This window comes from Coregonus clupeaformis, chromosome 40, assembly GCF_020615455.1.
Source record: "Coregonus clupeaformis isolate EN_2021a chromosome 40, ASM2061545v1, whole genome shotgun sequence".
NCBI lineage: Eukaryota > Metazoa > Chordata > Actinopteri > Salmoniformes > Salmonidae > Coregonus > Coregonus clupeaformis.
Genome location: NC_059231.1, coordinates 1,333,497 through 1,361,134, shown reverse-complemented (window position 1 = coordinate 1,361,134; position 27,638 = coordinate 1,333,497). Strand labels below are relative to the sequence as shown.

The 27,638-nt window shown below is 43.4% G+C and overlaps 1 protein-coding gene across 1 annotated transcript; it reads left to right on the top strand.

Moving 5' to 3' along the window:
* On the top strand, window positions 1-27,129 carry glra3 (glycine receptor, alpha 3; the record flags this gene model as incomplete). The annotated part of the gene is given in 4 exon segments (XM_045211993.1): window positions 1-138; window positions 15,952-16,166; window positions 17,697-17,843; window positions 25,599-27,129. Coding segments are annotated over 4 exon segments (821 nt in total), but the record flags the coding sequence as incomplete, so codon positions are not given.
* Between the last annotated feature and the right edge of the window lie 509 nt (window positions 27,130-27,638).

Here is a 27,638-nt window from a genome sequence, read left to right as displayed (position 1 = left end):
TTGGCTACACAATGAACGACCTGATCTTTGAGTGGCAGGAGAACGGACCAGTCCAGATAGCTGATGGGTTGACCCTCCCACAGTTCATAATGAAAGATGAGACGGATCTGAGATACTGCACCAAGCACTATAACACAGGTAAGAGACAATGGGAGTGTTTGAGATCGAGTCCATTGCAGTCGGACTGTGCAGAATCACTAATCTACAAATCATCTTCCATCCCAAATTAGGCTACTATTTATTACGTTTAGTGAATATGCACAGAGCCTTCCTCAGGCTGTTCCACACATGCGCTGAATACCACTGGGACAGTGTCAAAAACAGTCACAGTTAGAGTTGAAAGATGGGACATTCATTGTGAAATCTAATGATGTTTTCATATGCCATCATCAATGCCAAAACAGTAAGGCCCTTTCACTCAATTCAAGATGGTTTCATATTCACAGACTGCATCTCATAACAACACAATTGCTGCAGGCTTTCACAGCTAACTGCAGTGCTAGATTAATCCTAGGCCTAAGTGAGGCCTTATTCAGCTTCTTTGGCTCCGTTTAGACAGGCAGCCCAATTCTGATATTTTTTCCACTAATTGGTCTTTTGACCAATCACATCAGATATTTTTCAGAACTGAGCTGATTGGTCAAAAGACCAATTAGTGGAAAAAAGATCAGAACTGGGCTGCCTGTCTAAACGCAACCATAGACTTGTTTGCAGCCAGCCAGCCAGCCAGCCAGCCAGCCAGCCAGCCAGCCAGCCAGCCAGCCAGCCAGCGAAGTGAGACTCCAGTCTACCACAGCACTAGCCAGATTGAGGGTGTGTCCGAAATGGCGCGCATATTCCCTATATAGTGCACTACTTTTGACCAGGCCCTATTTCAGATGCAGCCTAACTGTGACCTTATTCAGCCAGTGAAGTAAAGTGCACAGTGAAGTAGCAGGCATTGCAGGTTGAATAATGTAATTTCTTCTACCTGCATCTTTCATGGGCCTGTCATGTCCTTATTGCCAGCTCTAAGTCAGCCTTAGCACGCCCGCTTCCTCACTCCTGGCTAATCAGGATTATGTTGTGCTTCAATTAACCAGAGGGAGAAAGGAAACGAATAAGTATTTTTAGATGATTAAGAGAGCAGCAGATAGAATAGAAGAGGCTTGGATGGATGGATGGATGGATGGATGGATGGAGGGAGGCAGGGAGAGAGAGGGGAGAGAGAGGGAGGGGGGGAGAGAGAGGGGAGGATAGACAGAGAGAGAGGGGGGACAGAGAGGGGGGGCAGAGAGAGGAGGAGAGGAGGAGAGGGGGGACAGAGAGAGAGGGAGGGGGAGAAGAGGAGAGGGGGACAGAGAGAGAGGGAGGGGGGAGAGGAGGAGAGGGGGGACAGAGAGAGAGGGAGGGGGAGAGAGGGAGAAAGATGTAGGAGAAGGAATACTCCTTATCGTCTGATAATTGAAAAAGCTTGTTTTTCCCTCCTTTGGCAACGTTAATTATATATGGAAAGCTCCTTGGTGCATGTTTAGGCTTCCATGGTTGTCACGTCAACAGTGTTTGGAGGCTGAAGCAGTCCCATATCAATGAATGGTCTTTTGGCTGCTGACTACTTGAAAAGAGATTCAGTTTTAGTACCAGTATTGCTTTTTCTTTGGCTATTATAGTCAAAAAAAAAAAAATGTAAAAGCAGAAATTAATACATTTTGGTTATCGCTATGGAATTGTTATTCCACTTGCTTTTCCCTCCATGGTAACAGTTTAATGTGCAGCCTTGGTGAACTGGTATACCACCAAACAGTCCCTAAACTAAAGCCCTCCTGAGAACTGTCAGGACCTCATTTTAAGTTCTTAGAAAAGCTTCATCGTTTAGCTTTGTTATATGCAGGAAAAAGCCAAAGTGTAGGCTTATTCTATGAATGGAGAGGGACAGAAAATGCCTCTACACAGGCTGCTATTTTTAGAAGCTGTCAGCTCTCTGTCCTGTCTCCTCGCGTGGGGAAAGAGAGATGAGAGAGAGGGAGAGAAGTCAGGCAGGAAAGAAAGAGAGCACTCTGTGCTGGAGGAGACGGGAGGAGGAGGAGGTGGAGGAGGACAGGAGGAGGCATGTACCACTCCAGAATTTCTCTGTGTTTTCAAGACATGATCTGGAGGAATAAACAGTGGGAGAGTTATGTGTACCTATAGGTCAAGGGCAAGTCGAGTCACCAACATTCACTCACTTGCCAGGCGCGCAGGCACACAGTGAGAGAGTTAGAGAGCGACCGAGAGAGCGACCGAGAGAGAGCGACCGAAAGAGAGCGAGAGAGCGAGATCCATCCATCCGGTCACAACAGCCCAGCCTTATTGACTGAATTTGATTGACAGGAGGTCCCAGGATGTTCATGCTGAGGTCCCATGGGGGCAGCCAACCGTCTGTCAAACACATTCCTGTGTGTGCCCCTCCACAACCCTCTATAATTGAATCAGGGCTTGCAAAACACCTATTGAATGGACCAGTCGATGGCGATGCACAGAGCACTGCATAACTGATTAAGGAAAATACCACATACCAGATAACTGATGTTCTGGTTGGGTTTAGAATGAAGGAGGAAAAATGTTGTTTAGGAGAAGGACTATGTTAAATACCATTATCTGAGTGTTAGATCGAACTAAATGCACTTAGATCTGTCTGGTAGAGTAACAGTAGTGACCTTGGCATAAACCTACACTACCTACCTTAACTTTTTCCGTTGCAAACCATTTAAAAATATTTTGCTATGGCGTGCCCTAGTGAACACAACCCAGACGTCATTCTCCAGAGGCGTTCTTTCCCCCTCACCCATTGACATCTAAAGTGCCCCTGGTGAGATCAAACCCAGGCAGGATTTTACCAATCTCCCTCAGCGAGAGATATAATGCTTCAATATTACATTCTGTGGGGCCAGGCTTCACAAAAGGGTTGGACACACTCCCATAGGGTGCCATGGCCCATAGCCAGTGTGCATTGCTGTGGAACTCTATTTATTTATACGATTTGAAGGTTTCAGTCCATCGAGCTCCAGCTGCACTGAGTGCCATTCCAACTGATAGACTGTACCTCCATCTTCTTTGAGCACTTGGTCTACACGGTGGTGATTCAGCTACCTGGTGTTGGATCCTATGGTCAGTCTCCTTTCCTTGTCTACACGGTGGTGATTCAGCTACCTGGTGTTGGATCCTATGGTCAGTCTCCTTTCCTTGTCTACATGGTGGTGATTCAGCTACCTGGTGTTGGATCCTATGGTCAGTCTCCTTTCCTTGTCTACATGGTGGTGATTCAGCTACCTGGTGTTGGATCCTATGGTCAGTCTCCTTTCCTTGTCTACACGGTGGTGATTCAGCTACCTGGTGTTGGATCCTATGGTCAGTCTCCTTTCCTTGTCTACATGGTGGTGATTCAGCTACCTGGTGTTGGATCCTATGGTCAGTCTCCTTTCCTTGTCTACATGGTGGTGATTCAGCTACCTGGTGTTGGATCCTATGGTCTCCTTTCCTTGTCTACATGGTGGTGATTCAGCTACCTGGTGTTGGATCCTATGGTCTCCTTTCCTTGTCTACATGGTGGTGATTCAGCTACCTGGTGTTGGATCCTATGGTCAGTCTCCTTTCCTTGTCTACATGGTGGTGATTCAGCTACCTGGTGTTGGATCCTATGGTCAGTCTCCTTTCCTTGTCTACATGGTGGTGATTCAGCTATCTGGTGTTGGATCCTATGGTCATTCTCCTTTCCTGGTCTACATGGTGGTGATTCAGCTACCTGGTGTTGGATCATATGGTCAGTCTCCTTTCCTTGTCTACATGGTGGTGATTCAGCTACCTGGTGTTGGATCCTATGGTCGTCTCCTTTCCTTGTCTACATGGTGGTGATTCAGCTACCTGGTGTTGGATCCTATGGTCAGTCTCCTTTCCTTGTCTACATGGTGGTGATTCAGCTACCTGGTGTTGGATCCTATGGTCAGTCTCCTTTCCTTGTCTACATGGTGGTGATTCAGCTACCTGGTGTTGGATCATATGGTCAGTCTCCTTTCCTTGTCTACATGGTGGTGATTCAGCTACCTGGTGTTGGATCCTATGGTCTCCTTTCCTGGTCTACATGGTGGTGATTCAGCTACCTGGTGTTGGATCCTATGGTCAGTCTCCTTTCCTTGTCTACATGGTGGTGATTCAGCTACCTGGTGTTGGATCCTATGGTCAGTCTCCTTTCCTTGTCTACATGGTGGTGATTCAGCTACCTGGTGTTGGATCCTATGGTCAGTCTCCTTTCCTTGTCTACACGGTGGTGATTCAGCTACCTGGTGTTGGATCCTATGGTCAGTCTCCTTTCCTTGTCAAGTTCCTAATAAAAGAGGATTTCATCCACAAGGGATTAACAATCTTCTTGGTTAAATAACGGTTAGATAGGTGGATTTAAATCTCTCTCTTTCTATTGCTTACACATCGGCATATAATGCTTATACAGTCAGCTAATCCGACTCAAGATATAATGCTTGTGTCACATCATACAGCCTGTTCTCCTCTGAAACAGTCAGCCAGCTGGTCCTACAGTACAGGTATAGGATCTTAATTTGATAACTTTTGTTGCTGCGAAATGCAGATGATCTTCATGATTTACATAAATTCACTGAAAACGCTCTGTTATATTAACAGTATTGCAGTTTTCATGTAGCCTAATTTTGGCCAGCTAATAGCCTAACCACCGATCAAGCAACATTTTGGACTAAACGATTAAATCCTGCTGCTGCAGGATTATTTTTGCTGCGACAATACTGGTCCAATTAAGATCCGACATCTGTATCTGGAGTAGCATAGGCCCTGAGCTCCCTATGAACCCTGGGTAAAACTCACTGGGGTGACTAATATGGAAGTAAAGAGAGAGATGTATAGCAGCTATTTTGAAGAACTTGCAGTGATTGTGATAGCCTATGTGGTTGTTCATCTAGTTGAATGTACTGATTTATAAATGGCTCTGAATAAGAGTGTCTGCTAAATGATTAGATTATGTAAATGTATGGTATAGATATTATGGTGTTTATATATTATTTTCCTCTATGGTTGCAAATGCAGCATACGAAAAGGATTAAACGTACTGTAATTAAATCTAAGGGAATGTTATCTTCTTTAATGGTATAATGGAGGTTGTGTGTCATTCTGTGATGACGAATCACGACAACCAATGTCAAAAATCCCTCAATGTCTGTTTTGGTTTTGGTTTTATTCATAGTAGGTTTGTTTTGCTTGTTGTTTTTTCCCTCTGTGCTATGGGAGTGGAGCACTTGGATCCTGTCATCCCACCCCCCGCATCTGTTATTGTTGTAAATTATAACCAGGGAAGAATCATCTCCCTCTCTGTGTCTCATAATCCTTTTAAAAGGAAATCTGGCAAATAAATAGACGTAACTGATGCTAGTGGGGTGATATCCTAGATCTCTGCTGAGGCCCTGGAATGCAGTCAGTGACGATTCCCTATTGTTTTCAGAGGTATTGCGGGTTCTAGTTCTATAAATATTATTACTAGAACTGATATTCCCATTCATGTTGATGTTCTGTGATAGGTGATAATTATCTTTCTATGGAGCTCAACTCACTTTGTTGGTTGAACAATATCCGATGCAGATGGTTGATAATCGGCATTGGAAATGTGTCAGTCTAATCAACAGAGACAAAATATTTTATTTTTACCAAGCGAGAGGAGGGGGTGCCGAGGTAGTGCTGCAGAAGCCATATGTGGTGGTTGTGTTTTGGTGCCAAGCATTGGAGCCCTGCCATGTTTGTTTGGTTACACTGTGAATGGCTGTACAAAATATTAGGAGCACCTGATCTTTCCTTGACAGACTGACCAGGTGAAAGCTATGATCCCTTATTGATGTCACTTGTTAAATCCATTTCAATCAGTGTAGATGAAGGGGAGGAGACAGGTAAAAAAATGATTTTTAAGCCTTGAGACAATTGAGACCTGGATTGTGTATATTTATTGTGCCAAGTATGAGAGTCAAAAGTTTGGACACACCAACTCATTCAAGGGTTTTTCTTTATTTTTACTATTTTCTACATTGTACAATAATAGTGAAGACATCAAAACTATGAAATAACACATATGGAATCATGTAGTTACCAAAAAAAGTAAATATCAAAAAATAAACAAATCAAAATATATTTTATATTTGAGAATCTTCAAAGTAGCCACCCTTTGCCAAGAGTTTAAAAACAACGTGCCTTTTGTTTTGCCTGTATTAAGCACAAGTTTTAATCAGCAAGGGAGTCCTGCATAGCTATAAAACATGTTTTTTACAGATTGACCAATGGTGTTTACAGTTGAAGTCGGAAGTTTACATACTCTTAGGTTGGAGTCATTAAAACTTGTTTTTCAACCACTCCACAAATTTCTTGTTAAAAACTACAGTTTTGGCAAGTCAGTTAGGACATCTACTTTCTGCATGACACAAGTAATTTTTCCAACAATTGTTTACAGACAGATTATTTCACTTATAATTCACTGTATCACAATTCCAGTGGGTCAGAAGTTTACATACACTAAGTTGACTGTGCCTTTAAACAGCTTGGAAAATTCCAGAAAATGATGTCATGGCTTTAGAAGCTTCTGATAGGCTAATTGACATAATTTGAGTCAATTGGAGGTGTACCTGTGGATGTATTTCAAGGCTTAAAGATTAAATGCATCAGTGATGGCATATTTTACCATAATTAGTCCAGTGTCTGAATAATTTGCTGTGGCAGAGAGGAGGAAGTAGAACCCTTCATGGATTTGACAGTTTTACAGAATTTAGCCTGGTTCCCATTACAATCTGAAAGAGCGGTTTCATAATAATCAGATTTTCAGATTTTTATGTGTGCCATTCAGAGGGTGAATGGTCAAGACAAAATACTTAAGTGCCTTTGAACAGGGTATGGTAGTAAGTGCCAGGCACACCGGTTTGAATGTGTCAAGAACTGCAACGCTGATGGGTTTTTCACACGTAACAATTTCCCGTGTGTATCAAGAATGGTCCACCACCCAAAGGACATCCAGGCAACTTGACACAACTGTGTGACGCATTGGAGTCACCATGGGCTAGCATCCCTGTGGAACGCTTTCGACACCTTGTAGAGTCCATGCCCCAACGAATTAAGGCTGTTCTGTAAATTCAGTGTTTTTGTTTCATTGCATAGAATATGTATAGTTCTTAAGTTTACTGTAGATAATTCAACTCCACAGCCGTTTCTGAAGCCGTTGTGCTCAACTTACATTCACAGACATGAAAGTAATTGAATATCAAAGTCCAATCATCCAACAGGGTCTCTCCAAACATACCCTAGTCTCCGTCTGTCCATCTGTGACCCTCAATGAGGTCGAGGCTTTTCTTTCTGCTTGATTGAGATCCATACTGTGTGTGTGTGTGTGTGTGTGTGTGTGTGTGTGTGTGTGTGTGTGTGTGTGTGTGTGTGTGTGTGCGAGCGCTCTTTCTGCTTGATTGCCATCGACTTAGTGTCCAGGAGGTGTGCAGCATTTATCCCACAGGGGATCAATAATTCAATGGGATGGCGTCTGGGTCACTGTGGAGAGATAGACACTCTATCAATCAGCTCAGAGGAGATGGCACGGCTGGGGTCACACACTCACAGACGCGCGCACACACAGAGGCATGGACGGAGGCACTCACACAGGCACACACACACACACGAAATAGTTGAGCGCGCTGCAGGCAGCGTTCGAGCGCTCACATACATACACACACTGATTTGATTTGGCCGATTGATCTGTGATGGCCTTGTCTGCCATTTCCATGGCCTCATTTACTGTAATAGTGCAGTTACTGAAAGAGCTTCTGAAGTGCTGTGGATCTGATTGATGGAAAGATGAGACACAGTCATGCATTAGCCTTAAAGAGATGAATAACATTGGCTATATGTCATTTTACTCTGTGTGAAGTTAAATGAAGTTAACTTCCATATTAGTTTCATTCAGTTAACCTATTCTCCGAGCATCAGAATGCAGACTTGCTCTCCAGTATACAGCTCTTCTTTATATTCTTCTTCAACACCTCTGTGTCAATGTTCTTCTGTTTGCCTGAACCACTCTCCCAAGCCAAACAGCTTCCATTTAAACTCCAAGGCCAACTTCCTCCATTTTCTCCAGTCACAAAGGATGCTGACTGAGGCAACAGCGGTGCTCAGTCTTGCTCTGGTGAATGCCAGTGTGACATGTGTTTATGAAAAACGAGACAGAGCAGAGAAAACGTACTCTACTGTTCCGTGCTTATAGACCTCTCTCCCTGGGCTAGCATAGCATGCCAGTCAGCCTTGTCAATCAAACTGACTGTCCACAGGGTCTCCACGCTGGTATCACAGGGGCATTGACCCACGCAATTGGAGGTTAGGCGTCAATCCCGGCCAAGCCGAGCCAATCAGGATGCAGAATCAGCAGCACTTCCTGTTTAATATTTGTTTTCTTCCTGTGTGTCCTGTTTATGTGTGTGTGAGCAGGCAGTGGGGCTACTTCAGCTTGGTGACTACAGTACAGTATGTGGGTGTTATCCTCTATGGGGCTTACACGCTAGCTCCAAGCTGCCTGCCTGCACCCCTTGGCCTGTTGCGATTGCAAACGTACATACACACAGACTATACATTAAGTGTACAAAACATTAAGGACACCTTCCTAGTATTGAGTTGCTGCTATCCTATTTTCCCTAACCCTAAACCTAAACCTAAACATCACCCCTAACCCTAATTCTAAACCTAACCCTAAAATAGCATTTTTACAAGTGAGGACTGGCAAAATGTCCTCACTTCTCTGAGTTTTAGTTGGTTTACTATTCTTGTGAGTACTTCTGGTACGTGTACACGCACACATATACATTTACATTTACATTTTAGTCATTTAGCAGACGCTCTTATCCAGAGCGACTTACAGTTAGTGAATGCAAAAATGTTTTTTTGTTTGTTTTGTTTTTTGTCATACTGGCACCCCGTGGGAAATGAACCCACATCCCTGCCGGCCAAACCCTCCCCTACCTTGGATGACGCTGGACCAATTGTGCGCCGCCCATGGGATCCATACTGTGTGTGTATACACACACACACACACACACACACATCAGTACACTGAGGTTGTGTCTACACTTGACACTTACATGCGATTTATGCTATCAGAATACGAAGATCGCATTGAAAAGATGGGTCTAGATGCACAAAAGTCGCTTTGTGGTCTGATTGTGTTCAGATCTGGCTGACCACATCAGGAGGTGGTCTGGGACGCATTGTGTGCAGATTTCTCCTCAGTCTGGACGCAATCAGGCTACTGAAAGCGCACACGGTGGGCGACTTCATCAGCACTCCTCCCACAAGTCTCCAGAAAACGTGTGTTTTGGGACCGAGCGACACCTTTTCATTATGACGTTGGAGGAAATACGTTCCTAGCGTGTGAGGAACGTGTTTGTTGGCCTCATAAATGCTAGCCAGCTAGCTAATATTTAGAAAAAAACATTTTTTATTTGGCTAGAGTTATGCTAACCCGTTTGCAATGCCTTTAGCATTGCTTGCTAGCTTGCTGGCTAGCTACAGTAGTTAGCTACTGCCATCAGTTGTTGTTGTGTTATTATCATATTTTGCCTATTCCACCATTTGTAGAATGCATACTGTAATTTGAATCCGGACACAGTAGACAAATTGAAATGTAGGTGTATATGCATGACGCGTTTGGAATTCCATGATCAGAATACTAAAGCTGCATGAACTGTCAAGTCTAGACACGGCCTGACACACACACACACACACACACACACACACACACACACACATCTCTACTGCATGCCTCCTCTCCGTCAGAGACCTAGACAGGAAAGAGAAGGAACGGTGGAGCAGAAAGAGTTAGAGAAGAGGATGAAAGGAAAGGAAGCCATTTGATATTATCAGGACCCAGCAGAGAGTGATTGAGAGCATAAGGAGTTGTTTGTGGGTGTTTTGCTGTAGGGCGGTGTCATGTGGTGTAGAGGTTTTGGCAGTGACTCATTGGACTAGAGAAGTGCATTAAGGGCCATGTGGTGTTTGGCCCTGAAAAACCAGCTGGCCATGGAATTCATTCATAGAATTATTGCAGTGTATTCCTCAAGAGACTACGGAGACCTAGTGCGAGAAATGAATAGCGGTATCTATACGGTACAGATATCAGTGAGGCAGGCTGTGTCCCAAAAAGCACCCTATTCCCTATATGGTGCACTACTTCTGACCAGGGCTTGGGTCAAAAATACTACACTATGAAATGGATAGGGTGCCATTTGGGACACAGTCATAGTTCACCTAATGGGCAATGACATTTTATGTAATAAAATAAAATGGGCAATTTTCTCGCTCGTCCGATTCAAAGGGTCACGTATCCCTGAAATTAGCCGAAATCCAAAGACAAAAAATGTGAATGTGGAATTAAATAATGATGTACAGAAGTTTATTTCTGTCCGTTCGGTCCATGTACAATGATGTTTGTTTTACAAAACTGGTTTAAATAAACTATTCCTCCATTGTCCACCCCAAGGCCTGCACTGACAGCTTGTCACAATGAATGCCCTGTGAGTGGCAAGGTGCTGTCAAGGTCCAGAACACATACACACAGATGGACACACACACACACAGACGGGCACACACCAACCTGTTCTCAGAGCATTTTGTATTATTCTGTAAGTAAATCCGGGACACTCCATTTAGTACGAAAACGCTAAACGTACAATATGTTACGAATTTGCAAAACCTGTGATATGTTGCGAATTCTGACTAGGTGGCTAACATTAGCTAGCTGGCTAACATTAGCTAGGCTAGGGGTTAGAGTTAAGGTTAGGGTTAAGTTTAGGAGTTAGGTTAATGTTAGGGTTAGGGGAAGGGTTAGCTAACATGCTAAGTAGTTGCAAAGTAACTAAAAAGTAGTAAGTAGTTGAAAAGTTGCTAATTAGCTCAAATGCTAAAGTTGTCCGTGATGAGATTTGAACTCGCAACCTTTGGGTTGCTAGACGTTCGCGTTATACACCCACTCATCCACCCCGACCAACCACCTGACTTTCATTTTTGCCTTAAGTAACCATCTGTTTTATGTAACCATACCAAACGTAACATAGCATACTAATTTGAGTGTTCCAGATTTACTTTACTATGTTACGTCTAGTCTATGAGACCAGGCTGCACACACAGACAGACACACACACACTTCCCCGTCCTCCTCTTCAGTGAGTCTCTAGAGGTTCTGGAGCCTCTGGTCAGGTCACTGCCTCTATACTGACAGCTCTGTCAGCCTGCAGGGCTCAGGAAAGTGTGTGTGTGTGTGTTAGAGGAGGCTGGTGGGAGGAGCTATAGGAGGACGGGCTCATTGTAATGGCTGGAATGGAATAAATGGAACGGTCTCCAACCTGTGGAAACCACATATTTGACCCTATTCCATTTATCCCATTCCAGCCATTACAATGAGTCCATCCTCCTACAGCTCCTCCCACCTGCCTCCTCTGGTGTGTATGTGTGGTTATACAGTATATGTGCAGTGTCTTTACACCTGTGTGTGTGTGTGTGTGGGGGGGGGGGTCTGCCTGCCTCTGCCTCTCAGGGTGTGTGGGTGTGGGTGTGTATGCCTGCCTCTGTGTGTTTGCTGATTGTGGATTCTAACTCTGCGCTGCTCTCCCGGGGCCGGTGCACAAACAGACAGAGACTCAGAGAGCGCTCCCTCTCTGTCTTTCAGGAGAGACAGCCACTGTTCATATTTGTTTTGAAGCGTCAGCTGCAGCAGAGGCCTCACACACCTCCTCTCCTCCTCTCTCTTTCAAATCCCTCTGCTTTGAGACTCTCTCTTTTCAAAGAGAGCAGAGTGACTTTGTTCAAAGAGCTTCAAGTACATTGCTGTGTGACTGTTAGCAGAGGCATCATGCCCATAGGGGGCACAGGGGCCCCCTCAGATTTGTCCTGTTTAAATAAATAAAAAATATACACAAATAATGTTTGTAAAAACATTTTTGTTGTTGTTTCTCTGTAATACTACTAGCCACCTAGCAATTTTTTTAAGTTGGCTTTAGCTAGCCCAGATAGGTTCCCAATCTCCCAACCTCATAAATAGCTACCAAGAACCCATTTCAGGCTGTCAATCAAGTTAGAGTAGCTAGCTTGTCTAGCTATCTTAGCTGTCCTGCCTGTTGGCAAGGCTGGTAGACTTTAGAATAGCAAGCAATTACTAAATGTACTGAATAAGACTTACATTCCTTTCAATATTTTACCCACATTTTAGCAGAGATTTAGAGAAGCATATTTAGTTTCTTTAAAAAAAAGAACCACCAGTCAGGAGGATACAGACAGCTCAAGAGGTATGCTTAGATATCTTTATCTACTTCCCCAGTCAGATGAACTCGTAGATACCATTTTTGTGTCTTTTTGTGCAGTTTGATGGAAGTTGCTAACTAACGTTAGCGCAATTGCTAACTAGTGTTAGCGCAATGACGAAGTCGATGGTAACTGCTATCATGCTAGTAGATACCATAGACTTCCAGTCATTGTGCTAATGCTAGTTAGCATTGGTTCGCAAAACTATCTCTAACTTCCTTCATACTGGAAACAGAGACATACAAATGGTATCCATGAGTTCATCTGACTCTAGGGAAGTAGATAAAGATATCTAAGCATACATCTTGAGCTGACTTATTGCCAAAAAAAACAAAGTATCCCTTTAAGCATAATGATTATGGCTCTAAATTGCAAAACGCTGTTTTCAGGATGTTTTTCTTTGCGAAATTCACCAACTCACAGACTGGGGGGCCTCGCCCCCCTCCAGACCACCCACCAGCCATCCAATGTACTTTGTGCCCCCTCAGATTTTTGGGGTGCATGACGCCCTTGTCTGTTAGGGTACAGTAAACAAACACTACAGTAGGGAAGGCATTTCTTCAAAGTTATGTGGGTCGTTGCATTGTTTTGCTCACTAACCCCACTGACTTCATTCTTTCAAAGCAACTATTATAGAGGGATTTATTCTCAAGGGAAATATTGAGGCTGGCGGAATCCTTTGCAATACATTATCTCAAATGTCAGAGGTTTACTTTACGGAAATATTGGCTTCATTCCATTGCATTGACTCTATACATTAATTTCATATGTTTATTTGAGTCCATTGGATATACATACATTTTAGTGAATTGAGTGTATGCATTCATTTCAGTGTGTTGGGTACATATGTTTACTAGAGTGCATTGGGTGCATGCGCTGATCACATATGTAGGTGTACAGGCCCAGGGGCGTGCTTTGGGCAAAGTGACCACTCAGCTTGTATCCTGTCAAATGATTTGTCAAAAGAAGAAAAAAAGAAAATTGTGTGTGTCCAAAATTGTAATACAAAAGGAATAAAATACACAAGAATGAAGCAATATACAGGGAGTAGCAGTACCAGATCAATGTGCAGAGGTACGAGGTATTAGAGGTAGATGTGTACATCGAGGCAGGGTAAAGTGACTAGGCATCAGGATAGATAATAATACAAGTTTAAAAAAGAACAGAGTAGCAGCAGCATATTGTGTGTGTGTGTGTGTGTGTGTGTGTGTGTGTACAGCATGTGTATTTGTGTTGTGTGTGTTTTGTGTGAGTGAATGTTTATTTACAGTAGTGTGTATGTATAGTCTTGTGAATGTGCATAGAGTCAGTGCAGATAGTCCGGGTAACCATTTAATTAACTACTTAGCATTCTTATGGCTATTTAGCAGTCTTATGGCTTTGGGGGTAGAAGCTGTCTCGGAACCTGTTGGTCCGAGAGCCGGTGCTCCGGTACCGTTTGCCGGAGGTAGCAGAGTGAACAGTCTATGGCTTGGGTGGCTGGAGTATTTGGCAATATTTCAGTCCTTCCTCTGAGATCGCCTGTTATAAAGGTCTTCGATGGCAGGGAGCTCGACCCCAGTGATGTAATGGGCTGTCCGCACCACCCTCTATAGCGCCATGCGATCGAGGGCGGTGCTATTGCCATACCGAGCGGTGATGCAGCCAGTCAAGATGCTCTCGATGGAGCAGCTGTATAACGCATAGCCTCCTGAGGGGGAAGAGGCGCTGTCGTGCCTTCTTCACGACTGTGCGGGTGTGTGTGGACCATGTCAAGTCCTTAATGATGTGGATGTCAAGGAACTTGAAGCTCTTGACCCGCTCCACAAAAACCCTGTTGATGTGGATGGGGGCGTGCTCTCCCCTCTTTCTCCTATAGTCCACGATCAGCTCCTTGGTCTTACTGATGTTGAGGGAGAGGATGTTGTCCCGGCACCACACTGCTAAGTCTCTGACCTCCTCCCTGTAGGCTGTCTCTTCGCCGTCTGTGATCAGGCCTACCACCGTTGTGTCGTCAACAAACTTGACGTGAACAGGGAGTACAGGAGGTGACTAAGCATGCACCCCTGAGGGGCCCCCGTGTTGAGGGTCAGCGTGGCGGTGGTGTTGTTGCCGGCCCTCACCACCTGGGGACGGACTGTCATGAAGTCCAGGATCCATTTGCAGAGGGAGGTGTTCAGTCCCAGGTTCCCCAGCTTGGTGATGAGCTTGGATGGGACTATGGTGTTGAACGCAGAGCTGTAGTCTATGAAAAGCATTCTCACATAGTTATTTCCCCTCTTGCCCAGGTGGGAGAGGGCAATGAAATTGAGATTGCGTCATCTGTGGATCTGTTGGAGCAGTATGCGAATTGGAATGGGTCCAGGGTATCTGGGATAATGGTGTTGATGTGTGTCATGACCAGCCTTTCAAGCATAATTACAGACTGGGACAAGGAGAGATTGAGAATGTCGTGAAGACTCTTGCCAGCTGGTCTTCGCATGCTTTGAGAACGCACCCTGGTATTCCATCTGGCCTGGCAGCCTTGCGAGTGTTTACCTGTTTAAAACTTTTATTCACATCGGCCACCGAGAGCGAAATCACACAGTCATCCGGAACAACAGGGGCTTTCACGCAAGACACAGTGTTGTATTCCTCGAAGCGAGCATAAAAAGGTATTCAGCTCGTTTGGGAGTTCTGCATCGCTGGGCAACTCATGGCTGGGTTTCCGTTTGTAATCTGTTATCGTCTGCAAGCCCTGCCACATACGACAAGCGTCGGAGCCTGTGTAAAAGGATTCCACCTTCCTCCTATATTGTCCTTTTGCATGTTTGATGTCTTGTCAGAGGTCATAGTGGGTTTTCTTGTATGTGTCCGTGTCCTGTTCCTTGTAAGCGGTAGCTCTAGCCTTTAGCCCAGCGTGGATATTGCTGGTAATCCATGGTTTTTGGTTTGGATACATTCTTATAGTCACTGTGGGGACGACATTGTCTATGCACTTATTGATTAAACCCGTGACGGATGTGGTAATCTCCTCAATGCTATCGGATGATAGAAAAACAGTCTTGTATCCTTGCGTCTGCTTCATCGGACCACTTCCGTATTGAGTGCGGCACTGGTAACCTATGAACTGAGGCTATGATGTGTGTGCGTGCCTGTGTGTGTGTGTGTGTGTGTGTGTGCGTGCCTGCGTGTGTGGGTGATGTTGGGGAGATCTGACAAACGTCAAAGCATCAAAGGCAGAGAGCATGACTTGCATTTTCACCTGAGGCCCATACACTGGGCTTTGATGACCAAGATAACCACAGCTGCATGGACCAACTACATGGAGAGTGATTTAAACTCCTCCACAGCACAGGCATATGCATATTATATATTTTGCTAGAATTTAGATTTTCTGAGAAGCCACATGTACAGTTTGTGTTTTCATGTATGTGGTATGTGAGGGGAGGAATGCTGATGCTTGTAAAATATGGTCTACAGAGAAACGTAATAGTCCCCAAAGGAGTATCGCTCATCTTTCCTATACATATTTTTCACTGTTAATTTCCAAGTATTGTATTCATGCAGACTTTCAGACAAAACAAAGAAAACATAGGCACGTGTCTCAATCTCTCTCCGCTCTTCTCCTTCTCCCTCCTCCCACAGGGAAGTTCACATGCATCGAGGTGCGTTTCCACCTGGAGAGACAGATGGGTTACTATCTGATCCAGATGTACATCCCCTCTCTCCTCATCGTCATACTCTCCTGGGTCTCCTTCTGGATCAATATGGACGCCGCGCCCGCTAGGGTGGCACTGGGCATCACCACTGTGCTCACCATGACCACCCAGAGCTCCGGTTCTAGAACGTCTCTACCTAAGGTGAGTCGGGTGCAGGGTGTGTGAGTGTGTGAGTGGGGGTGTTGGTGTGTGTGGGTTGGCAAGAGAGTGTGTTGAGTGCATCACCACTGTGCTTACCCAAAAAGGCGTCCCTTCATCAGGACTGACTGTCCGTTGTTGATTTATGGTCTAGATACAGGGTGACTGTTTCTGTTTGCTTAACGGAGCCTTGCAGTGGGCCTGTGTATATGTTACAAGATTGAATGTGGTGCATAGTTTATTCACCTAAATTATCTCAAATAGACCGTATAAAGAGATACTTAAGAGAGATATCCATTAACAGACATTATATATAAGTGATGTTCTGAGATATGTAAATGCACCTGCTAGTATTCAGAGAATTCCTGTCTATATGGAGCATCTCAGTACTGTTTAATGGACAGGAAATCTCATCCCAAAGGGCCTGTGTATATATGTTTGGGATTCACACATGTAGAAGAACACAATACTGGCACTTACTTGTTAAAGGACAAGTTCAGTATTTTTAGACTTACTGTAAAACCGAGGATTACAGATTCTCCTGGGCCATAGACTACTTTCAAGGTAAAAATTTTAATCAATCTAAATAGAAAAATACCTAACTTGTCCTTTTACCCTTAGGTATTTAGTGTCTAGTATGCATTAAAGAATAATGCAGTACATGGAATGTTCTCTTATGTAACTTAATTAAGCATTAAGCATTCAGCAAGAATATGTTTTTACAAGTGATTGCATGTACATTTTCTTAAAAAATAAAACAGTAACATCAGACAGACTAAATATTAAAGGTCCAATGCAGCCGTTTTTACCTCAATATCAAATAATTTCTGGGTAACAATTAAAAGAATAGCTTCTTAGCAAAGAGTAATTTCTAGAGCAAGAATTTAGCTAGGACTATCTGGGAGTGGTCTGAGTGGGGAGGGTACAACTGAAAACTAGCTGTTATTGGCAGAGAGGCATTGAAATCTCTTTCTTATTGGTCTATTAACTAATTTACCGCCTGATGATGTCACCAGGGAGGTCAAAACTCCATCCAACCAAAACAGGCTTAAATTTCAGGTGTTTTTTTCAAACAGCTCTTACACTAAAAGGGCATTATCATCATTTTCACAATTTCACACTATTATTCCAACCTCATAGTGTGGAAATATATATAAAACACAGAAAAATATAGTTTTTGTGCCTTTAAAACCTTACATATACAGTGGCAAAAAGTATAGGCGGTATCAAGACAAAAGTGACTAAGTACTCCATGACACATATAATGGATATATACACGTAATATGTGTTCTCATACACTCCCAACATACTCCAGATTATGTAACAGCATCAAAGAATCTCTATGAAATTAAAACATAAAACAAGCTGTAAACTTGGCCAGACAGTTGAAATTCTATGAACAACTTTGGCCTGTCTGCCAGACTATGTCAGACTATTCATTCTCTCAACTCCTTTTTTCTCCATTTGTCTGTCTGTCGGTCTGTCTCTGTTGTCTGACTGTGTGACTCTGACTTTGTCGCTCTGGTGTTGTAGGTATCCTATGTGAAGGCCATCGACATCTGGATGGCGGTGTGTCTGCTCTTCGTATTCTCCGCTCTTCTCGAGTACGCCGCTGTCAACTTTGTCTCCAGGCAACACAAGGAACTCTTAAGACTCCGCCCGCGGAGAACGAAGAAGAAGGTAACGTGTACAGAACAATCTAGAACACATTCGTCGAATCAGAGCATGAACAAACAACTGCATACGACAATGACTGCATATTGACGTTATGGTGTTGTTCCTTTAGGAGCTCTGAGGCAGAAGTAAGTGGTTACCTAGCACTAATGAATAACTCATATCTCAATGCTTTAGCACCTAACAAATAATGAAACAAGCAATTATATGCTTCACAGATGTATCCTTCTCAGACATACACTGAGTATACCAAACATTAGGAACACCTTCCCCTTTTGCCCTCAGAACAGCCTTAATTCGTCGTGACTCTACAAGGTGCCGTAAGCGTTCCACAGGGATTCTGGCCCATGTTGACTCCAATGCTTCCCACAATTGTGTCAAGTTGGCTGGATGTCCTTTGGGTGGTGGACCATTCTTGATATGCACAGGAAACTGTTGAGTGTGAAAAACCCAGCAGCGTTGCATTTCTTGACACAAACTGGTGCGCCTGGCACCTACTATTTTATTTTAATTATTGTTTGGGGGGAGGGGGTAGATCAGCTTTAATATTGCAGATAGATTGTAGCTTCCATCAATGTAATTGCCTGCATAATTTCCAATCCCCCATATATATATTTTTTATATACAGTACCAGTCAAAAGTTTGGACACACCTACCCAGGGTTTTTCTCTTACTTTTACTATATTCTACATTGTAGAATAATAGTGAAGACATCTAAACTATTAAATAACACATATGGAATCATGTAGTAACCAAAAAAGTGTTAAACAAATCAAAATATATTTTATATTTGAGATTCTTCAAAGTAGCTAACCTTTGCCTTGATGACAGCTTTGCACACTCTTGGCATTCTCTCAACCAGCTTCATGAGGTAGTCACCTGGAATGCATTTCAATTAACAGGTGTGCCTTGTTAAAAGTTAATTTGTGGAATTTATTTCCTTCTTAATGCGTTTGAGCCAATCAGTTGTGTTGTGACAAGGTAGGGGTGGTATACAGAAGATAGCCCTATTTGGTAAAAGACCAAGTCCATATTATGGCAAGAACAGCTGAAAATCAAAGAGAAATGACAGTCCATCATTACTTTAGGACATGAAGGTCAGTCAATCAGGAAAATCTGAAGAACTTTGAAAGTTTCTTCAAGTGCAGTCTCAAAAACCATCAAGCGCTATGATAAAACTGGCTCTCATGAGGACCGCCACAGGAAAGGAAGACCCAGAGTTACATCTGCTGCAGAGGATAAATTCATTAGAGTTAACTGCACCTCAGATTGCAGCCCAAATAAATTTTACATTTACATTTTAGTCATTTAGCAGACGCTCTTATCCAGAGCGACTTACAGTTAGTGAATACATTATTTTTTTTAAATACTGGCCCCCCGTGGGAATCGAACCCACAACCCTGGCGTTGCAAACGCCATGCTCTATCAACTGAGCTACATCCCTGCCGGCCATTCCCTCCCCTACCCTGGACGACGCTGGGCCAATTGTGCGCCGCCCATGAGTCTCCCGGTCGCGGCCGGCTGCGACAGAGCCTGGATTCGAACCAGGATCTCTAGTGGCACAGTTAGCACTGCGATGCAGTGCCTTAGACCACTGCGCCACTCAGGAGACAAATGCTTCACAGAGTTCAAGTAACAGACACATCTCAACATCAACTGTTCAGAGGCGACCGCATGAATCAGGCCTTCATCTTCGAATTGCTGCAAAGAAACCACTACTAAAGGACACCAATAAGAAGAAGAGACCTGCTTGGGCCAAGAAACATGACTAATGGACATTAGACCAGTGGAAATCTGTCCTTTGGTCTGATGAGTCCAAATTTGAGATTTTTGGTTCCAACCGCCGTGTCTTTGTGAGACGCAGAGTAGGTGAACGGATGATCTCCACATGTGTGGTTCCCACCGTGAAGCATGGAGGAGGAGGTGTGATGGTGTGGGGGTGCTTTGCTGGTGACACTGTCAGTGATTTATTTAGAATTCAAGGCACATTTAACCAGCATGGCTACCACAGCATTCTGCAGCGATACGCCATCCCATCTGGTTTGCGCTTAGTGGGACTATCATTTGTTTTTCAACAGGACAGTGACCCAACACAACTACAGGCTGTGTAAGGGCTATTTGACCAAGAGGGAGAGTGATGGTGCTGCATCAGATGACCTGGCCTCCACAGTCACCCGACCTCAACCCAATTGAGATGGTTTGGGATGAGATGGACCGCAGAGTGAAGTAAAAGCAGCCAACAAGTGCTCAGCATATGTGAGAACTCCTTCAAGACTGTTGGAAAAGCATTCCTCATGAAGCTGATTGAGAGAATGCCAAGAGTGCACAAACCGGTGCACCTGGCACCTACTACCATACCCCGTTCAAAGGCACTTTTGTCTTTTGTCTTGCCCATTCACCCTCTGAATGGCACATACACAATCCATGTCTCAATTGTCTCAAAGCTTAAAAATCCTTCTTTAACCTGTCTCCTCCCCTTCATCTACACAGATTGAAGTGGATTTAACAAGTGACATCAATAAGGGATCATAGCTTTCACCTAGATTCACCTGGTCAGTCTATGTCATGGGAAGAGCGGTCCTTAATGTTTTGTACACGTAGTGTAGATGTTGAGGGTTTATACCACAGATTGTATTATATTGGATTGCACATGTAAAGAGCTTGTAGCACTGTAGCGAACCACAACTAGTTGTCCATGAAACAAGCAGTGTAACATGAAATGTTGTCTGAAGATTGTCTGAGGATGTTGAGAAGTACCGAAAGATGAGGTTAACAGAGCAGCTCTGGGAATTAGTCGGTCAAAAATCTGACTTGACGGATGTAGAGGCGGCTTAGTGGCCTTGATTCTGTGATTAATTGGGTTTCTGGCCTTTTGGACTTCGGAAAAGATTAAGAAGGAAAGGTCCAATTATACACTGTCTGTCACTAAATCGGGCCCTAGCCTGGACTCCTCTGGGCCATTGATGGAGACTGGGTCAGATAAATCATGTCTCTATGGTCAAAAGGCCTGCTTTTTTAGGTTATTTCGGTTATTGAACCTATTTATCTAGGCAATTCAGTTGCGAACAAATTCTTACTCAGTTAGCATAATCTTTGTATTCGGACTAGGCAAAACAACATGGCCTTGTTTGACACAAATAAAAAGTTGAGGCACAACAACAAAGCAACTTCCCCAACAGGTGCGATGTTCTACCATCCACCTTTGAGTCAACTCTGCCCTCCTGTGTCCATATACTGTTACTACATCAACCTGTCACACACCGAGGATTACATTTCCAATGTTTACTTAGACATGTTTACTTCAAAGCTTCCTGAAGGACAGAAACGGTCAGTGTCTGAACATTTAGCTGATGTCTGTGTTCCCTCCTATCCCTCATCCATTAATATAAGATGTAGACATACAGAAACAAGACTGCCTCTCTCTGTACCAGGGGGAAGAGTCCATTTGATTTATACCGTGTGGATTTGTCTAAGAGAATACTCAGGCCAATACAATCAAAGAGATGGAGGGAAGTAGAGATAGAACACGATGAGATAAAGATGAATGAACACTGCTTGTAACCAAGAGGAGGAAAAAGTCACTCTGAAGTTTAGAAAGTTGATAGGGGTCATTGTCAATTCATACATGCAGGGCTCAGCATTTTCTAACTAACTTGAGGTAACCAACTTGTCTAGAAGTCAAATACCAACACTCACACAAAAATAATGTTATGTTCAATTTCACCTCGGCCAGTTTCTTAAAGCATGGCACAACTTTCGTTGTGATTCACCTTCTTGTTTGATGTTCTTGTCTATTTTCATAAGTGTTTCATGCATATCCACAGGGTTTCAGGCATATCCACAGGGTTTCAGGCATATCCACAGGGTTTCAGGCATATCCACAGGGTTTAAGGCATATCCACAGTGTTTCATGCATATCCACAGGGTTTCAGGCATATCCACGGGGTTTCAGGCATATCCACAGTGTTTCAGGCATATCCACAGGGTTTCAGGCATATACACAGGGTTTCAGGCATATCCACAGGGTTTCAGGCATATCCACAGGGTTTCAGGCATATCCACAGGGTTTCAGGCATATCCACAGTGTTTCAGGCATATCCACAGTGTTTCATGCATATCCACAGGGTTTCAGGCATATCCACAGGGTTTCAGGCATATTCACAGTGTTTCAGGCATATCCACAGGGTTTCATGCATATCCACAGGGTTTCAGGCATATCCACAGGGTTTCAGGCATATCCACAGTGTTTCAGGCATATCCACAGGGTTTCATGCATATCCACAGGGTTTCAGGCATATCCACAGTGTTTTAGGCATATCCACAGGGTTTCAGGCATATCCACAGGGTTTCAGGCACATCCACAGTGAATGCCTCTATATTGCATGATTCTCATCGTCATTTTAGTACTTTGTTTGCTTATCTTTTCCGTTTGCATGCTTCTTCTGTGATGAAAGAATGGTGGTGAGGATCACTCCATTGATCCCAAAGAGCTGGCTGAGTCATTGAGACGTATTAATGGTTTGAGAAACGACGATACGCCCATATATGGATCGATGGGCCACATCTACAATTCCTCTGACAGGGTAAAGAACATTAGAACCCAGCTATAAGAACCCCACACTCCATCTGGTCAGAAGTTTGTGTGTTTGTGTTTCTTGTAGTTGTGTACTGTTCCCCTGCTGTTTGTCGGTGTCGGTGTACCCTCCATATTCATATTGATTTTCACACCTAAGTATGAGAACTAGGGGACAGCATAGAAACAGATGAAGACATCATAGAAATATATACAGTTGAAGTCGGAAGTTCACATACACCTTAGCCTAATACATTTAAACTCAGTTTTTCACAATTCCTGACATTTTATCCTAGTAGAAATTCCCTGTCTTAGGTCAGTTAGGATCACCACTTTATTTTAAGAATGTGAAATATTTCTTTCATCACATTCCCAGTGGGTCAGAAGTTTACATACACTCAATTAGTATTTGGTAGTATTGCCTTTAAATTGTTTAACTTGAGTCAAACGTTTCAGGTAGCCTTCCACAAGCTTCCCACAATAAGTTGGGTGAATTTTGGCCCATTCCTCCTGACAGAGCTGGTGTAACTGAGTCAGGTTTGTAGGCCTCCTTGCTCACACACGCTTTTTCAGTTCTGCCCACACATTTTCTATAGGATTGAGGTCAGGGCTTTGTGATGGCCACTCCAATACCTTGACTTTGTTGTCCTTAAGCCATTTTGCCACAACTTTGGAAGTATGCTTGGGGTCATTGTCCATTTGGAAGACCCATTTGCAACCAGGCTTTAACTTCCTGACTAATGTCTTGAGATGTTGCTTCAATATATCCACATAATTTTCCTTCCTCATGATTCCATCTATTTTGTGAAGTGCACCAGTCCCTCCTGCAGCAAAACACCCCCACAGCATGATGCTGCCACCCCCGTGCTTCACGGTTGGGATGGTGTTCTTCGGCTTGCAAGCCCCCGCTTTTTCCTCCAAACATAACGATGGTCATTATGGCCAAACAGTTCTATTTTTGTTTAATCAGACCAAAGGACATTTCTCCAAAAAGTACAATCTTTGTCCCCATGTGCAGTTGCAAACGTAAGTCTGGCTTTTTTATGGCAGTTTTGGAGCAGTGGCTTCTTCCTTGCTGAGCGGCCTTTCAGGTTATGTTGATATAGGACTCATTTTACTGTGGACATAGATACTTTTGTACTTGTTTCTTCCAGCATCTTCACAAGGTCCTTTGCTGTTGTTCTGGGATTCATTTGCACTTTTCGTACCAAAGTACTTTCATCTCTAGGAGACAGAACGCATCTCCTTCTTGAGCAGTATGACAACTGCGTGGTCCCATGGTGTTTATACTTGCGTACTATTGTTTGTACAGATGAACGTGGTACCTTCAGGCGTTTGGAAATTGCTCCCAAGGATGAACCAGACTTGTTGAGGTCTACAATTTTTTGGCTGATTTCTTTTGATTTTCCCATTATGTCAAGCAAAGAGGCATTGAGTTTGAAGGTAGGCCTTGAAATACATCCACAGGTACACCTCCAATTGACTCAAATGATGTCAATTAGCCTATCAGAAGCTTCTAAAGCCATGACGTCATTTTCTGGAATTTTCCAAGCTGTTTGAAGGCACAGTCAACTTAGTGTATGTAAACTTCTGACCCACTGGAATTGTGATACAGTGAATTATAAGTGAAATAATCTGTCTGTAAACAATTGTTGGAAAAATGACTTGTGTCATTCACAAAGTAGATGTCCTAACCGACTTGCCAAAACTATAGTTTGTTAACAAGAAATTTGTGGAGTGGTTGAAAAATGAGTTTTAATTACTCCAACCTAAATATATGTAAACTTCCGACTTCAACTGTATATATATATATATATATATATATATTTTTTTTTTTTTTTTTTTTTTACAGTATTTCATCAAAGAGAATGTGTTGTAAAAAAGTACTATTTTTTGGCAATTAAATATTCCCAGGAGTCAGACAAACTTGTGGATACCATTTTTATATCTCTGCGTCCAGTATGAAGGAAGTCAAGATAAAGGGCTTCATTGCCGAATTCCCGAAGTATCCCTTTAAGCATAATGTGACTCATAATGCTGGTGTAGTGACTCATTGACTCTGTGACTTTCTTCATTACACCAATGGCATTTCATTATTCTTCATTATTTATTTAACGTCATAATGGCCTGTTGTCATCTTGTCACACACACACACTCCCTGTTTTCACTCCCTGTTTTCACTCCCGGTTTTCACTCTCTGTTCCTTGTTCCTTTCAGTTGGTGTTGCTGTTTGCTTTTATTTCCCTATCCATTTCTGTAGAAATTGCATTTCAGCCTGGAAACAAGGAAAATATCAAAACATTTCCTGATTTCCTATTCCTCCCTCTCATGTCAACATATAATTTGTTGTTCATTGTGAATTCGCTCATGGAAAAATTATTGCTCAAGTTTCACCTCGTATTGATTCTGTTTTCATTCCATTTAAATAATTTCCATATTGGCATGTCAAACAAAACTCTCACATGCAGGGCTTTGTTTGTGCGTATACCAAATGTAATACCCCTTCATTCATATGTCAATTGCTTTTTAAAGAGAATTTCCCGTTCTGACCCCTTTTTTCGACCCTAGTTTTGACATTTGAAGGAAAAGGCCAGGGGGACTCTTGAGTGGTGACAACTTGAAAGGGTAAAGGGTACAGGAATGAGTAGATTTAAAAGAGAGGGAGAAAGGAGTGTGTCCTAGGATAACACCAGAGGCATTATGGGTTATAAAAACAATAGACTAGAGGTTTTAAACAAGGTCTCATGTTGCACAAATCACTCCATGTTCATGTTGCACTTTGATAGATTTATTGAGTTAGGGAGAATAGGCATTGACTCAACATGAAGTCAAAGGCTGAAGTCAAGTTAAGTTGAAGTCAAGTTTAGTTGAAGTCAAGTTTATTTGGCGTGTTAGCAGGAGGGTCACTGAAGTGTACTTGGCTGGGAGACCTAGTCAGCCTGTCATATTGCTGCTGCTGCTATGGCAACCGATCCCCCATGGTTAAGAGAGGAAGAGGGAGAGGAAGAGGGAGAGCAAGATGGATGGAGGGAGAGGGAGGACATTTCAGTAACAGCATATTAAACTGTGTCCCTTTCTGGAGCACCTCAAGGCCATCCATCGGGGGAGCGTCCGTTCCCATTTGGTGAGAGCATTCATCCTTGACCTCTGACCCCTATCTATCTAACGCCTGCCTTTCCTGTTCGTAGGACGACGACGTGAGGGAGAGCCGCCTCAGCTTCACCGCCACGGCCGGCGGTGGCAGCACGGCGGTCAAGGACGGCACCATCCCCAAGGCCACCAACAACGCCGCCACCACCCCGGGCGCCGCAGGGCCGCAGACCGCCCAGCAGCCCAAGAAGGACCCGGCCGTCAAGAGCCACGAGGAGATGAGAAAGCTGTTCATCGACCGCGCCAAGAAGATCGACACGGTGTCGCGGGCGGGTTTCCCCCTGGCCTTCCTGTTTTTTAACATTTTCTACTGGGTCCTGTACAAGATTCTCCGGGCCGAGGACGTGCACAAGGACTAGTACAGAACACTACAGTACAGTAGGGTACATTACAGCACAGTACAATGACACAAGGGGAAAGAAGACCCCGGTCCTTCCTTACAATGTGGGAACTGTTTGACATGAACATTTGGCAGTTCACCAACCACCTGGGGTTCCAAAACAAAGTCCTGCCAAGATTTCTTAAAAGAGGATTAAAGAGATGACTTACACTCGAGGGGATGAACTGAGGAGTTACATGTACAGAGCAGAGTGATATCCATATCACCCACCAACACCAAGAGAGGACAGACACGCTGCTCACTATGCAACTGGAGACCAGTTTGGAGTATCGGACGAGTCCCACTTCCCCACCCCACACAATGTGCAGTCAAAACAGGAGCATTGCTTTTATTCACCTCTGCAAACCATCTGTCACGAATACACACACACACACACACACACACACACACACACACACACACACACACACATACAGGACCTCCCAAACACTGTACCCACACTTGTGTCTTACAGCTTTACTGCCAATGTTCTAAGTACTGTTTCATACAACACTGGTAAACAAGGAAAAACCTCCAGTACACTCAAGTCCTTTGTAGATTTTCCACCAGACCTTGATTATAGTATATCTTTATTATAATTATCAGATATTTGTTATAATTCTCAGATATAAAAAGCTGCCACTTTGACACATTTCCAAGCTCACTAGTGTGGGTTAAATGTCCCGTTCCCTACTGCTACGTAATTAACCTCTTTGTGACTTTGATGAGTGATTCAACTCCCCATGTCCACACTCAGCACAAACTCAACTATGGTGTTGACATTTTTTTTCTCACCTTCATTTCCTTCATTTCCTTATCTCCGCAAAATGATGATTCACTATTCACTGTTCCGTTCACTCGGTCAACAAACCACTGCCGAAACACTCAAGTCAAACAGGGGGCCAAAAATGTGAAAGCATCAACCTTAAATTCCCTAGAATCTCAACACAAGCTAACAAAGGATTGAGCAAAGAGGTAACCTACTGAACGAACAACATGAAAATATAATATAAAGAGAGAGATTTGATACTGATGTAGTCGCCTTGAGTCCCCACTGTGAATTTGGAAGGCTGAGGATATCATTAAAGTAATTGCTGAGTGTTTTCAGATTTCTATTAAATATGACCTATAATTACTTACAATATGAGTGAAATAGTTTTCTTTCCAAAATGTTGTAATTAAGTATGTTAAAAAAGCAGGTTTTCTGTGTTGGAATGGTGTGGGCGTACCCCAACAACAGAATGGTGTGGGTGTATACCGGTCATTAAAAATATTAACGCAAATAGACCACTGATTGGCCAGCTCATCCTCCTCTAGACTGCTGATTAGCCAGCTCATCCTCCTCAGGGAGATGACATGTTCAATGAGGAAATGGCAAGCATTTTTTAAACGGTCTGTTTGAGATACAAGTTTGAGGTGGGTTTTTTGAAGTGTTTTTTCTCCAATTCATGCTTTGGCCACAAATACGAGTATAGGACGAGTCAACAACATTATTTGGAAATTAGTTAACAGAATATGAACTTTTAAAAGGGAGATTTGCACTGTGCAGTTACTTTAACTGTATATAGCCATAATACTATACACAGCCTGAATCAGGCCTTTCACTTCTTGGTTTACAACTTGCCTTTCAATATAATCTTTCTTTTATCATGCTATCTATCAAACACTCACAAATTACCATTGCTCTGGTGTCACTGAG